Source organism: Babylonia areolata, chromosome 1 (genome assembly GCF_041734735.1).
Source record: "Babylonia areolata isolate BAREFJ2019XMU chromosome 1, ASM4173473v1, whole genome shotgun sequence".
Lineage (NCBI taxonomy): Eukaryota > Metazoa > Mollusca > Gastropoda > Neogastropoda > Buccinidae > Babylonia > Babylonia areolata.
In genome coordinates this window covers 1,708,796-1,724,666 of record NC_134876.1, presented here as the reverse complement: position 1 = coordinate 1,724,666, position 15,871 = coordinate 1,708,796, and the positions used below count along the sequence as shown (strand labels likewise).

The window sequence follows — 15,871 nt, the reverse complement described above, 5'->3', positions numbered from 1 at the left end:
CAAATCTTGTGAAGATTACCACTTTCATTTTTTCTTTATTCCCATCTTCTGTTCTATAGTTTAACGTTTTTTTGTGTTTTTTTTTTGCACCAGACTGTGACTTTTTTTCACTTCATCAGAAAAACTGAGCTAACTTTCTTCCATATATTATGACTTTCTGCAAAAAACTGTCTCTTTGTTCAATGTTTGTACAGTAATTTAGTAATTATTTTGACATTACCGACACACCCACCCTGCTCACTCTCCTTCCTTCTCCTTCCTCTTTCTCCTTGCACATGCACATGCACGCACACACACACACACCCTCTCCCTCTCTCTTAACCCTTTCGCTGCCAGGAAAATAAAATTTAAGTGAAATCTATTTGCCAGGGGTTTTTTTCCCCAAAAAAATGGGTATATATTTTCAAAAAATTCTATGCTCTGTTATTGGAGAAAGACCCATAAAAGTATATATTTTCTGAAAGGTAAATGAATGAAGAATAAAAAACACATGATGTTTTCCCGTCTTATATATTTTCAGTGTCATGCTGTTGTTTTGAAATCAGAGATTTGTTGTTTTTTTGTCACATTTTCAAAATTACAAACATTAGTCAGGTAATTTGCACTAAAATATCATATTTTCTGGACAAATAGATAATATATGCACACACAAATTATACTGAAACAACCACAATTAAAAAAAGAGACAGACACACAATGCATTTGACTTCCCCAAGTGATAATATGGATGTGGGGCCCCTCTCACACTGTCACTTCATCCAGTTTTCATCTGACCGTGTTGGCTGAGTGCCAAGAAAATTGCTCACACTGTGTCCTGCTAATAATTCAGTCACTTTCTGTCATCTGCTACGGCTGTACAGCCGCCATCACTCACTGATAGTCATATCTTGGCCAGTCTCGTGATTGCCCCTTTTATTTTCTATCAAACCATCCTATAAATGTTCATCACGGTCTTCTTCAAATTTACATTTCAATTTTTTCTGAACACCAGCTAAAGAAAGAAATCTTGGTTGATTTAGTGAGCCAAGATCGCATGTCTTGAGCATGGAGTCTGACATTTTGTTGAGCGAGCAAAGGAAGGAGCCAGGCAAACACTGCTGCAGCAACCCAACCAAAACGTTCAAATAAAGGACTGCCTCATGATGTAGATGGGGTTTCTAGCTATGAATAGAATCTAGATTGATTCCCCAAGCTAAAGCTACCAGTATTTTTGTCAACGAACTCAATGCAAACCAGGGAAATGTCAGAAAATTTTGATGACGAGTTATGTGTACATGCTTGTGCTGACAAGTTATCTCGTCATATAGGCAGCCTAGGGGTTAAACAGAATGGGTGGAAAGCCTGAGGAGTGAAGTCATGCATGCAGTAATACAGCCATGCAAAAACGATGGAGACAGTGAAATGACTGTTGCCCAAACGACAGACAAGCCACACAAATTACTTCACGCATGTGATGCAATTCTTTGGTACTTTAGATATATATCCCAGATCCAAATAAAGTATACTAAACCTGCAGCCATGGAATGCATTGCTGCATCACTGATGATGCAAATCAGAAAAGGCCTTGACATCAATTGTTACACAAAGTTTTTGTAACAATTGGAACAAAGGGATTGTTGCAAAAAGTTACAATGTGTGCAGAGCTTCATGACTTTTGCTTAATTCCAATGGAAAGAGAGAAATCAAGTGCAAGGAAGAATGATAAATTCCTCCAAGAACAGAAGGGCTGACAGGTCTGGGACTCACTATTCTTGCAATTTTTGGTCAAACAAGACTTAATTATACTTGATGTCACTATCACAATATCCTAAATGGTGAAAGCACTTTCACAGCTAAATTGCCAGAGAGCAAGCCAATATCATTATCTCCTGTGGTTTTCAATACATTGTTACATGCGCAAGGAAACAACTCATTAGGTCAAAATTCGAAAGTAAGTATTTCTCTGACTTTCCTTTTTGTCTGAAGTTTTGTCATATACAAAATGATGTAAAATATTAACGTGAAAGAAATCAAAGACACCAGGCCACAAAAATTGAAGCATGCCAGAAAATACCTAAACAAGATGCCTCCATGCCAGAAACAACCCAAAGTCAAGCTGATCCTTGCAGGATTTCAGGCATATGACGGACAACTTGCACCCCTATATATACGAGGGGGGCTCATTAAGTAGCTAAACAGAGGAAAACTACAGGAACAACAAAGTCTGCTGTAACATCATTCCATAAATCGATGCTGTCAAAGCTATTATGACAAATATCACTCTGTTTAGACAAAATCCAGTTTTGCTTGTGAAGGCAAAATGTGGGGTAACAGTGATGGCCCACTTGCAGGAATAGTGGCCCTTTCACACTGTGATTTATAATTTGCTTTAGCATGCAACATCAATACAGAACAACAGTTTTCAATTGGTTAAAAAGTCTAATTTTGGAAGATCAACACTTAAAGATGGTGACCTTTGTGGTTGTCCAGTGACTGTAGTTACTCCAGGAAAAGGTGACCCATGTGAATTAAAAAATTGAGAAGAATCCAAGAATTACCAACGATGAAACAGAAATGAACATTTCATTAAGAAGTGTCACTGTTATTCTCCATGAACATCTTTGCATTGAGAACTGCTGTGCCTTTTGGGTCCCTCAAAACTGAATGGTGAAAATAGAACAGAGGAAATCAAACTGCGTATGGGACACTGTCACTGAAGAAGAGACATAGGAATTTCAGTATCATCTTGAAATAAAGCAACAGTCAGCAGTCTAGGTTTTGTCATGTGAGAATCCACTTGTGAAATTAAAATGATCCAGGAGCAAACAAAAGGTGGCATGTTTCTTTACAAATCCAGCTATATAGTCACAATACCACTCAAGGACGCAAAGACAATGACCTCAGAGATGAATGTCAACCACTGCCAAACTAATCTGAGGCATGTTGCAGACAGCATCCTACAGTGGAATCCAGGGTCACCAACTGCAACATGACAATGCCAGCGCATACACTGTGGCAGCAACTCTTTACTTTCTGGCAGAAAATAGAAAACTGTTGGTCACACTTCCCCCACATTCCACGGATTTAACATTTTGTGATCAGTTCTTGTTACCTTTAATCAAGTGATAACATACAGGAAGGAAGTTCCTGAGTAGTGAAAATGCTCCAGCTTAATTGCTTTCCTCAAGGATGTAATTTTGGGTATACCTAATTCAACATGATTGGAAGCAACAGATATAAGATTTCAAAGAGAAAATGTGTTAAAGCTGAGGGAGGATTCATGGCCATTTTATTCCTACAAATGCTGAGCCTCCCTCGTATAAATAATAATATGTATGCATTAACACAATTTGATATACAAACCACAGGCTTGCTACTGAGACATGCACAAAATAAAGTATCAACATAAGATTCAAATGGTTCAATATTACAGTACTGGTGACTTACCCGATGAATAGCATTTTAAAACTGAATATTCAAAATTTGTTTGCAATCGGTGAAAAATGATGCATTACAAACAAAAAACAACAGACTGGAATAAACCCGAATATAACTCACACACATACTTTATCACTGACTAATGTTTATCCTCAGAAGTACAGTCACATAGCTCATGTTCAATGCATTTAGAACACAGCTCACTTTTAGGAACAAAAGCAATCCAGCTCCCTTGGAATGACATACCAGACCTTATGGATTATAAAATGCATCCACTCCAGTGCTTCTGTGTTAAAAGGAACCATACCCTTTCCCCACTTTCTTTGTGTTTGCGTATGACTAATTTTGTAGTGATTACATTTTGTAGTCTTTAAATATCAACCAATCTTTTTTGTATGCTCAGAAATACACTGTGCTGTCTGCACAATATCTTCACTTTTTTTTTCTTCTTTTAAGTTTGGGGGAAAAAACAAGACGATCTACTCACTCAGTGTACAGCTCTCCAATGATGGCAAAGGTGATGACACACAGGGACACAATGGATATGTGGTAGCCTGTCCCCACCAGAGCAGAGAACAGCATGGCATTAGACGCCGGGCGGAACACATCCCCATGGACCTGCTTCCAGCCGTACTCATCGCCAAGGTCCTTCTCCTGCAGATCACAACAGCCTTCCTTTGTTTTGACACTATTCTTCTGTACAATTATCTTCGAAAGAAAGGTTCTCCAACCATGATCTCAACACTTTTATCAACAACATACATAACTGATCTGAAACAATCCACAGATCTGTTTTTGGCTATGACAAAATTCCAGTGAACAGCAATGAAATTACATCAATTACTAACACCCCCCATCCAGAAAATAAAAAATAAATAAATAAAATAAAGAATAAATAAGAAAAGACCAATAGAAACTGGCAAGTATAAACATCCCACACACCAGCGAAAAATACACACATTTAACTATTGTACTGTGGCAATCTGCATGCTCCCTGTGGCACAGTAAAATGAATTTCAAAACCTGGACAAATCTCTTGATAAAAACAAACAAAAGAAAGTAAAAAAATATGTACAATGATGATAACTTTGTTGTTGTTTTTTTAAGAGAGAGAAAAAACAAAGAGAATGACCATCTTACTACAGCAGGTTTCTCAACTAACACCAGTTTCCAAGTACTCTCCCTTACCATATCGTCAAGGTCGTCCTCCTTGCTGTAGCGAGCGTAGTCCTTGCGCAGTGTCCGCATCAGGATCATGCTGACCAGACCCACCAGGAAGATAACCATCATGAAGGAGTTGAAAATACTGAACCAATGGATCTAGAATGGGGGAAAAAAGACAGAGAAAATCATGATTCACACGTGAAAAATCAACCAGCAAATTAAGGAAAAAAAAACACAAAAAAAAACCAGCTTCCTGCCCCAATTCTTGGAAAAAACCCAAAACAAAACAAACACACAAAAAATACCTGCTCAGTTTGGTTTCTATAACACTTGTGGTTGCTGAGAAAGAAGGAAAAACAAGAGAGGCAAGGCCTTCAAGACTCACTTGTGATACACTTAAAAAAAGTAATCGTTAAAATGTGTTCTGTACTTGTTATTATAAAGCTTCAGGTTAAAAAAAAAAAAAAAAGCAAAAAAAAAAAAGCCCTAACCATATTCGAACCCCGCATGTTCGGGTGAGAAGAAACTCTTACCCATTACACTATTGTGGCTCCTTAACTGACATTCTAAATGTTAATATTTAAACATACTTTTTTAAAGGGCGATAAATCGATTGTGGTATTCACAGTGAGAACGCTGTTTAAATCATAGTATTCTGGTGTATCTTGGGCATTCAAAAAATCTTTAAGTAGGTAGGACCACAGGCCGAGCTGGCCGAGAAAGCGTGACCAAAACTGACAAAATTACTGATTTTTCCATCATAATTTTACAATGAGAAACATGTATTTAATAATAAAAAATTAAGTCAATAAAAAGTTTGACTCTTCAGCTTCACATTTCTTGTGTTGAATGCTTGAAAGATCAATATATGAAAAGTTATGGAGCGTTAAACATGATAGCGAAAAGTCGAATCGCAACGCCACCGGCGTCTTGCACAACCCAAGGCTAACTGGTCGAAGGCTGCATATGTTCTGTTCACTCTCCGTTCATAGTCAGATAACTCGGTCAACCTATTAATAACGCATACCACTGGAAAGACGAAACCACACGCTAACCAATGGTGCAAGGTAAATTTTGATAATGTTTCAATCAGTCGGTGTAATTTGAGTTAGAAAAATTTCCAAATTTTCAGAACACCGTAAAAACTCTCCCTGACATTGTACAATAAACCACTAAGCATCACTGGAAAGCTCATTTTTTCATGAACTCAAACCTACATTCCGTTTATCGCTGAGTTTTGCCTGGAGCACATGATTCTAATTTGCATACAACAACCCCATCAGGTCACTTCCGCTGTTTTCACTCACGAAGGCGGACACAGCTGATCATGCGACGAAGTACACGAAGGCACAAACAATGGGGGAGATATATGATATTTACAGCAAGATCGACGCATATCTAGTAATGTATTTAATCAACAGATTTCTCATTTATTGATGATGTTTGACGATAATATATATTATTATGATTGTATTGGCTTAGGAAATAGGTGTTTTCAGTCACTTGCTTGGCCTCATTTCCGAACGAAGGCGCCATGAAATTGGGTCAGCGGGGTACATCGGATTTTCGAAGATTGCTTGACAAATATTCATTCCTAATGCCTAAACATCCCGGTAGTTCCACTCATTAGATATTTATATGATTGCTGGATTTTTTTTCTGGACTGCGTTAGACTTCTTTTGGTTTGTATTCATTGAGAAAATATTAATGAAAAAAAATCAAAAAAAGATAACTCCTGTCGGTCATTCGCACTTGTGTCAGAAACAACTGAACAAGACTATGAATATGATTTTCTAAGACCACACACACACACAAACACACACACACACGTACACACATACTCTCTCTCTCACACACACACACACTGCACACAGAAAACCTGACCACTGAAATGAAAATTATATGATAAAGAAAATAAGAAGACCTGAAAAAGGTAAACTAAAGACAAAAGAAAATAATAATGATGATGATAAAAAATGATAATAAATAAACATATACATAAATGAATATATAAAAGAGAACTTCACACACACACACATTTGCTCAAATGCTTGTGCTGTAAAAATTCATGTGCACACACACACACACATACAAAGAGAAAGGCATTTGAGTTTAAGGGCAATAAAAAAATTCTTTTTAAGTCCGCAGTAAAGGAGACATGGCTATCGCCGCAATCACACTGCAACATTTAGCCATTTTCTATAGATCTAGATAGATGTACAAGTTTAGTTACACCCGCCGGGAATGTAGTACAACACAGTCGATCGATTCAATTTCTCTTATAATTCATTCTAGTTTTATAGTTTTAAAGATGATATGAAAATTGAGTATTTTGTTAAACTAATAACATGCACAGCCAAGTACAAGTACTTCTAAACGTTGTATGAAGTCAAAAGGACTTCATTTAGAGAAAAGTCAAGGCTGGAAATTTTTTCGTTTCATCAATTCAAGGGTATTAACTCGCATGGTTTACAATTTTTAACTGTGAATTCCGACTGATTCTGTGGATATTTTTATGGCAGTTTGGGGCATAATCCAGTAAGTGATGAGACGTTCACAAATCTTTCTCTGAATAAATATTTAACAGTCTCCTTCTCTAACTTTCCATCACATGTTATCGTGTATTGTCGATTGAATATAGGATTGAACGGGCAGGTCAACAACTTGAAACAAAATGGCGTTGTTGGCGTTCGCAAAGAATATGAGCACGCGCTTTGAATGTGTATGAGTACACAATTGATTTTTGCCCATGACCTTCAGGGCTCAGCCAATAGATCTATAAAGTCAACTCGTCATATTGATTTTAGTATTTTCCGAAAAAGACCACTTGGGCGAATGAACATAGTGAAATCCCTGTACACTTACAGTAAAACACACATGCTTTTTATGTATTGAGTATAATTTCAAAATGTAATGTTTAAGATGAGAAAGATCAGTTTAAAGCAAATTAAGTCCCCTAGCATTAATTACAGATTAATTTCCCTTTTTTACTATCTGCACCAGAACATTTGCAAAATAAATATTACTTCCATGCTTAGCAAAAGAAGTTCCTGTTTCAACAAAAAATGATAATAATGACTGCTCTTGTTGTGTCAGAATACCAGATCAAAGTGCCAAGTTTAGAGAATTAAAAAGATATAAATATAACAGTAAATGCAGTTTGCATATAATTTGGCTTTTTTTTAAATGCCCATCCCAGAGGTGCAATATTGTTTTAAACAAGATGACTGGAAAGAACTAAATTTTTCCTATTTTTGTGCCTAATTTGGTGTCAACTGACAAAGTATTTGCAGAGAAAATGTCAATGTAAAGTTTACCACTGACACACAGACACACACACACACACACACAACCGAACACCGGGTGAAAACATAGACTCACTTTGTTCACACAAGTGAGTCAACTAGGTTAATTTATACCAAGGACACACAGAAAGCAGGTTATGATGACTCCCTTAATCTTCAAATGTCAAAAAAAGTCTTAAAAGCTTCACTTGCTGATTCAGAAGAACAAGAAACAAAAACATAAATACATGTAAATTAAAACCCTGACAAATTTTAGACTGGAAAGCAAGAGGGATGGGAGGTGAATGGGGGGCACTACATGGCAAATAACGAACCCGATGCTGGAAGAAATTGGGGTCCAGATATTTGTCGAATCGATCCTTGAACTTGATTGTAGACGGATGAAATTTCACCTGGAACAAAAGAAAGCGCATTAACTTTATAACAACGTACCGTGCATATACGCACGGAGGCCGAAGCTGCGCTGGGCACGTCTCACGCATACCTGCACGGCACCATTTGTAGTTAAACACGCAGCACGCACATCTGCTTGCCGATTTTTGTTTTGAAACAAAGACTGCCTGTCAACGGTCTGAGGGAATAAAACGCATGGAATTCCACATACCAATCATCCGTCTATTTTTAGACCAGTTTCTGCTGACCTAGTCCGCATTATCCGGTCAAATCCCCAACTTAAAGGACTTGAGACCAGTCATTTTGCTGACAAGGATGGCTTCACAACGGACGAGGCGGACGGTCGTGTCACTTGAAGATGTGCTTCAAGAAGTTGTTCAGAATGGCTCCGGCGATGAAAGTACTGTTCAGAAAATGAAGATGAAGACAGAGAAAATGAAGACAATATACTTGAAGATGTTGTTACGGATGATAATGAAAATCACACAGAAAGTGACGATACCGAGGGTCTAGACACGTGTAGGTAATGGCGATCCTGATTTTCAACTCGAAAACGGAGAAAGCGACAGTGACAGTAATGATTCCATGGTTTTTGATTATCGAAGAAATGATGAACAGGTCAACAACAACAACGTGCAACCTGCTGCTGGTGGAAATCAGAGGCAGCAAACGTGGGTGCATGACATCAACAACTTTCCATGTTCCTGCTTTCATCGGTCAGTTTACATTTTCATCTGTCTGTACTTTTTGAGGTGCTGAATTTAGATCATGCACCGTTCAAACCATACCGTGTATGTGTTTGTGTGTGTGTGTGTGTGTGTGTGTGTGTTCAGTCAGTCTATGTGTGTCAGTCTCAGTGTATGTGCTGTGAACAATCAATGAATCAGTCTATAACACAAGTATGTCTTTGTGAAGTGGTTAGCCAGTAAACGCGCACACACACACACACACACACACACACACACATTCAGTTTATAATTCTGACTTTGTATGCTATTTTCGGACGGACAGAAACTGAACAAAACAGCAAAACAAACTGAATCTTCAGTGAGGAGACGATTCTGCGCCAAAAGTGACAGTGTGTGCTTCCCATCATCTTCTTTAGTTTTGTGCTTGTGTGTGAAGCTGAATTTTACATTATTTTTCAAGATTACCTCTCTGGATGCAGGAGGTGAGTGAAAGACTTTATTATTACATTATCATCTATGTACTGACACATTCTTCGGTATGTTTTGTGTAGATTATAAGTTTTGCTTTTTTCCACTTTGGGTGTCTTTGTTTCCTTGCATGGCTGATACAAAAGAGGAAGAAAACAGTAACAAAAATACAACAGTGTGATAGATGAAAAATTCTTTTTTCCAATGATACCAAACACTTATGCTGAATCTGTAATGAAAGGTAACAAATTTCCTCTTGAAAAGTACTAAAAGTAGCCCGTTTCCAGGCTACACACGGCCACTGAACATCTCGTGTGAGGCGAAAATCCACCCAGCTGAGGTACGGGGTGATAGAGTTAATCAACAAAGACGACAACAGCAAAATGATCACACCTTGACAAGCACCAAGGCATACTTTTGTCCCCTTCAGGAAGATTTTATAACTATGAACCAAGCAACTATACAGGATCCTCCTTCAGATATGAAGGCTTTAACTTTTACCATCACATTTTCCAGTTGTCTCTGAAAGTAACAAAAGTACCACAATCATCTAAAAAAATAATAATGTTATCTAGATAGACTGATCAATTTTTAGAAAAACGCATAGGTGGATAGTATTTTGCACAGGACAGGAATCGGACTCCCTGCCAGAGTCTGCACTGGTAGGTCACGGTGAAGTATGTGTTGTTAAAAAGTCATTAAGATTACATCACTCTGACAGCATTATACACTGATACGTAATTCTGACTAGTCATGGGACTAAATAAAACCTGGACAAAAATTCTGAAACCCAAACAGCAGGGTTAGCTGCTAATGTACCAGCTAGTATGTCCTTAACAACAAATCCTATTCAGACAATAAACAATGAATAGAAGAGAATAAAATATGTGTTTATTACCAAGTACACAACAAGGTACAATAAAAGGAAATTTTCTATCTAAAATTACGTTTAAATAACATACTTACCGTGACCCAACTAGTGCAGACTCCGGCAGGGGTCTGACATTCCTGTCCTGTGCAAACTATCCGCCCATGCGGAGCAGACGAAACTACGGCCGATAACCTCCCGGAAGTAGGTAACCTCCCCTTTGTCCCGCTGGTTATCGCCCTCTTTTTCCGGCAGCCATCATGACTCCTGTACCTGTGCTCTTCATACGGCTAAGTTTTTTCGTATTTTCTGTCTGTCTGTCGATTCTCTGGCGTTCTTGTTTGTGGTCAAATTATGTCTCCAACCAGGTCACATAATTATGTAACTCGATTGGGGAATCGTGCTAAAATTAAGGCGTGATCGCAATCGATTCGCTGACACTCTGGGCCCTCTACTCCTGGCCCTCTAAACAACGCCAACCCGCCGCCTTCTCCACTTCCTCCGCTCCCTCCGGAATAAATAGAAAATCATACACAGATACAGAAGAAATTAGGATACATACAAGTTCATATCAATCTAAAAACTTGTGCATACTCACACATGCACCTGCTACACACACACTCTCTCTCTCACACACACACACGTTTGAACAGAAGCCACATATTACATGTGGATGGGGTTGATGACTAGATCTTCAGGGAGACGGTTGTTGAAATGATTTCAGTTTTATTGATGCAGGCAGACCAAGTTCAATGATACTGAACAATCTATTAGCTATTGGGTTTTTGAGTCTGGTTCAGTTCACTTAAATCTTGTCTATGGCAGGAGTAAACAAACATAATCTTGGGGGTTGCTGTTTTTAATTACTGTGGGGAAAAAAATTTTTTTTTTTTAAATCAGCAGCTGATATCCACAGACAACTCCCCCCTCCTTCTCAATGTAAAGATGTATCAAACATACTTGCATTTAATTTGACCAGAACATCCCTCACGCTGGGACTATACGGTGTAGGAGCGCGTCCCCCAGGTGGCGGATGGGGGAGCCCTCCCTTTGGGGGTTGCACCAAATGATATGGAATAAGGTGCCGTGGACCCACGTAGTCTAGGAGGAGAACAACTCTGATTTCAAACCCGGGCAGATGGAGTCCGACAGCCTCAGCAGGCAGTCCTTCCAAGAGAAGGAAAACTCCAAAAAGAAAACCCGGCCAACTGTAAACCATTACCAGAACAGATCACCAAAGACAGCATCACAGTGGCGTCTCTAAGGGGCATGATCTAGTCAAAACCGGCTGTGCACGCACTCTACAACACATGACTACACAGATAACGCTAGACCGATGTGGTGTCGTCTTTCTGGACCATGGCTGTGGGGAGACAGTGCTGGGCCCTCAGCCTCAAAGGGGCCCATCCACTACTACCGACCACGGACACGATGCTTCTCAGACTCTTCGGAGAGAACAGACTGAAGCACATGGGCAAGCAGCACTTTGGATCATCCACTGGAACGCGGAAGGAGTACAGCACAAAAAGGCTGAGCTCCTGCAGTTTCTGGGTGAAAATGCGATAGATATATGTTGCATCCAAGAGACTCACCTCAAGAACACTCACCGCTTTTTCATAAGAGGTTACGAGTTGTTCAGACAAGACCGAGAGAACAGACCAAAGGGAGGTCTCATCACCCTGGTAAGAAACAATATCCTGTCGGCGGAGACCCAAAGTTCTGGTCAAGCTGATCTTGTCTTGACACATAATTTCTGGGAGTCAAGTTGGTGTTGCCAGACACGTCAGTGACAGTCCTCAATGTCTACTCACCTACAAACCAAATACAGCGACTCCATCCTAGTTGACTCCCACAGCTGGATCATCACAGGTGACTTTAACAGCCACTCACCCAGCTGGGGCTACCAAGATCTTAACAAGAAGGGAGAAGATGTGGAAAACTGGGCAATCAGTAACCAGCTGATCCTCATCAACAGTCCAGAAGATCCACCTACGTGCTACTCACGAGCATGGAGGACCACAAGCACTCCTGACCTGGCCTTCACGACAGATGACATCCATAGCATTGCCCAAAGGGAGGTGTTGCCCCAGCTTGGAGGCAACAACCACAGGCCAGTGATCATTACAGTACAGAGACAGTTTGAAACCCATCCCACCAGGCTCCCGGCAAGCTGGAAGAAGGCAAACTGGAACCTGTTCAAGCACGAGGCAGACAAGAGGACTTCTGCGCTGACACTGTCGCACCACGACATCAACGAAAATGCCAAGATTTTTAACAAGGCAGTATTAGATGCAGCGCAGGCAGCTATTCCACGAAGCAAACGCAGGAACTACCGTCCCTACTGGACACCTGAGCTCGACACCCTGCACAAGACCCTCAGTGAAACCAGCCACCGACGAGAATGTAGAGACACACAACAGAGCGAAAACTGCGTTCATAAAGGAAAAGCTGCAAGCAACACGCAAGAGTTGGCAAGACAAGACATCCTCCCTGAACATGGAGACAGACATGCAGGGGTTCTGGAAGCTGACAAAAAAACTGAACAATGAAAACCCCATCAGAGGCAAGACCGTCATCAAGCAGGACAACCAGCTGAAAACAGAAAAGGCCTCAGCCAACACCTTTGCGGAGCTGTACCGAGAGGAGAGTACGATCCACATGCCCAGACAGTGCATCAAGCAGGTACGAGAGGAAACCACAAAACTAATGACATCAGACCCACATGGCACAGATGACAGCTGTACAAGCGAACCATTTACCAAGAAGGAGCTGAAGCAAGGCATTCGCAAGCTGAAGCCCAAGAAAGCTCCGGGACCTGATGGTGTCACTGGCGACATGCTGAAGCACCTGGGACCAACATCCAGAACAGTGCTGCTTCAGATCTTCAAGCACAGCTGGACAGCAGGAGTTGTGCCTTCCATCTGGAAAGAGGCAGAGATCATCCCGATCCCAAAGAAGGGAAAGAACAAGGACCCCCACAGCTACAGACCAATCAGCCTTCTGAGCTGTGTCAGCAAGCTGCTGGAAAGGATGGTCAACCACCACCTCACCTTCCTCCTGGAAACACAGAACATCCTTTCACCTATCCAGATGGGCAACAGAAAATTGCACAACACAGAAGACCAACTAGCCCTCCTTGTCCAGGGCATCGAAAACTTTTCAGGAGAAGACACTGGCCGTGTTTTCTGACCTGTCCAGAGTGTTTGACATAGTGTGGAAGGAGGGCCTCATCCTGAAACTTCAACAAGCCGGTGTATGTAGCAAGATGTACATGTGGATCCACCACTACCTCTTCGGCAGGAACACAAGGGTAAAACTAGACGGCTTCCACAGCTGAAAGGTCAAGCTGCGTGAGGGTGTCCCCCAGGGAGTGCTTTCCCCAACATTGTTTCTGTTGTATATCAACGACATCAGAGACAACATCACAAAGCACGTCTCCAACAGTCTGCACGCAGACAATCTGGCAGTATGGACATCCGCTGAACACACCAGCACGGCCTCCTATCGGCTTCAGGAAGTCGTCAGCAATATCGCTACAAGTACAGACGACTGGGGTCTTGAGCTCAACACCACAAAAACCAACGCAACACTCTTCTCTCTCTCCACTGCCAACGAGCAAGTCAAGCTGAAGCTCCAGGGACAGGTCTTGCCCCAAATGGATACACCAACATTCCTTGGCGTCAAGTTGGACACCCGCCTGACCTGGAGGCCCCAGTTGTGGAGATGGAGAGGAAAGGCATCCGCAAGCTAGCCCTGCTGAAGAAGCTGGCCGGGACAACTTGGGGAGCAGACAGCAGGCTTCTCGCCAGGGTCTACATGGGAGCGGTCAGACCCACCATGGAGTACGCCTCAACCTCATGGGGCACAGCCTCCAAGACCAACAAGAGCTGGCTCGACAAAGTCCAAAATATGGAACTACACCTCATACGTGGGAGCCATGAGGTCCACGCCAATCCATGACATGGAGAAAACTGCTTACATCAAGCCCCTGGAGAGAAGACACGACCTGAAAGTCCTGATGCAGGGAGAGAAGCTCAGAAGACTGCCCTCACACCACCTACACCATAGACTGGAGCAGCCCACCAAGAACCGTCTCAAACGTCAGAGCCTCAATCACCAGTATAAAGCACTGAGCACAGCACAGCGATGTTCTGGCAGCAAAAGGGAGTCTTGCACTGACCTTGCCTTGCCTGACTGGAGGCTCGACCAAGAGATAGAGGCCACTATCAGAGTTCCTGGCATCACCACCAAAGAACAGCAACCAGCTACTCTCAAGATCCTGACTCTGGTCATGATAGAGGAGTCCTACCCAGCCTGGACGCATGTATACATGGCGGAGGAAGCCACACACAGTGGTGTCTACATCAGATTTCCCGATGGAGAGCACAGCAGCACCACACTCCCCAGAGGAAAGCTCTGTTCCAATTTCAGAACTGAAGTCCTGGCCATTAAAACGGCAGCAGAATTCCTCTCCTCCTGTGGAAAGCCCCTTGGCAGCATCTCCATCTTCACTGACTCCATGGCCACACTCCAGGCCCTCGACTCCCCTGACCCTGGTCCACTGATCCAGTCCCTTAAGGCCTCCCTCACAACCCTTACCCAAACAGCCCCAACAAGCCTCCAGTGGGTGCCTGCCCATGTAGGCCTCCCAGGCAACAAGTGCGCAGACCACCTTACTAAGGAAGCCAGCTCACACAGCCAACCGTTCCTGTCACGTCTGAGGAAGCAAAAACTGTCTTCCGCAAAAGATTCCGAAGAGGCCGGGTCACCCTGAATGGAGGCTACCAGGCACACCAGGATCCCATCAGGACACTGGAGAGGAGACACCAGACTACCATCTACCGCCTTTGCACAGGACACCGCGGCCTCTGAGCACACCTGAAGAGGATTGGAGTGGCAGCCACATCCCTATGTGACTGCGGCCAGGCTGACCAGACCCCATCCCATATTCTCCAAGACTGCCCCCTGTATGAGAAGATGCAGCAGCAGTCCTGGCCTGGGGGTGTGGACCTCAACACCAAGCTCTGGGGGACGGTAGCCGATCTTCGCTGGACGGCCGAGTTTGTGGTATCCCTTGGACTTCGACCCTGACTGCGTAGCTGTCGAATGCAAAAGAAAAAGAAAGACAGACCAGAACATCATCAATGTCAAAACTCACCTCATAGGAGAAAGACAGCTTGTTGTTGCTCTCCTTAGGATGATTCAACATCACTTTGGACTCTGAAGTGAGGTTGACGTCGACAATCTGCTTGCCATTGTAACCAATATCCAGTTTCTTGTGTGTCCAGATGTAGTGGTTGTCCCCTGCCTCATCAATCTCTCCAACAATGCCTGCAAAAAATACATTTACCTCATTTCAACAAATATTTAATAGGCCTTAAAAAACATTTTCTTCTGTCTGTGGTGAATATCGCACTGTCCTAAATCAATGGATAGAATAGATTCCAGAACAAATTCAAATAAAATATTATCCCCACACAGTTCTCACATTAAAAAACAACAAACAAAAAAACAACATATCATGGCCAACATTCTTAAGTCCTAAGCAACTTGATCTTCACCACAGA

The 15,871-nt window shown here is 41.9% G+C and overlaps 1 protein-coding gene across 1 annotated transcript in view; it reads right to left on the bottom strand.

Moving 5' to 3' along the window:
• LOC143295983 (transmembrane 9 superfamily member 3-like) overlaps window positions 1-15,871 on the bottom strand; it is a 45,054-nt gene that overhangs the window by 23,806 nt on the left and 5,377 nt on the right. Inside the window, exons 4-7 of the mRNA XM_076607747.1 lie at window positions 15,463-15,635; window positions 8,201-8,278; window positions 4,606-4,737; window positions 3,905-4,071 (exon numbers count right to left, since the gene is read on the bottom strand). Of these exons, the coding sequence (XP_076463862.1) occupies window positions 3,905-4,071; window positions 4,606-4,737; window positions 8,201-8,278; window positions 15,463-15,635 (550 nt within the window). The remainder of the gene's footprint in view (window positions 1-3,904; window positions 4,072-4,605; window positions 4,738-8,200; window positions 8,279-15,462; window positions 15,636-15,871) is intronic.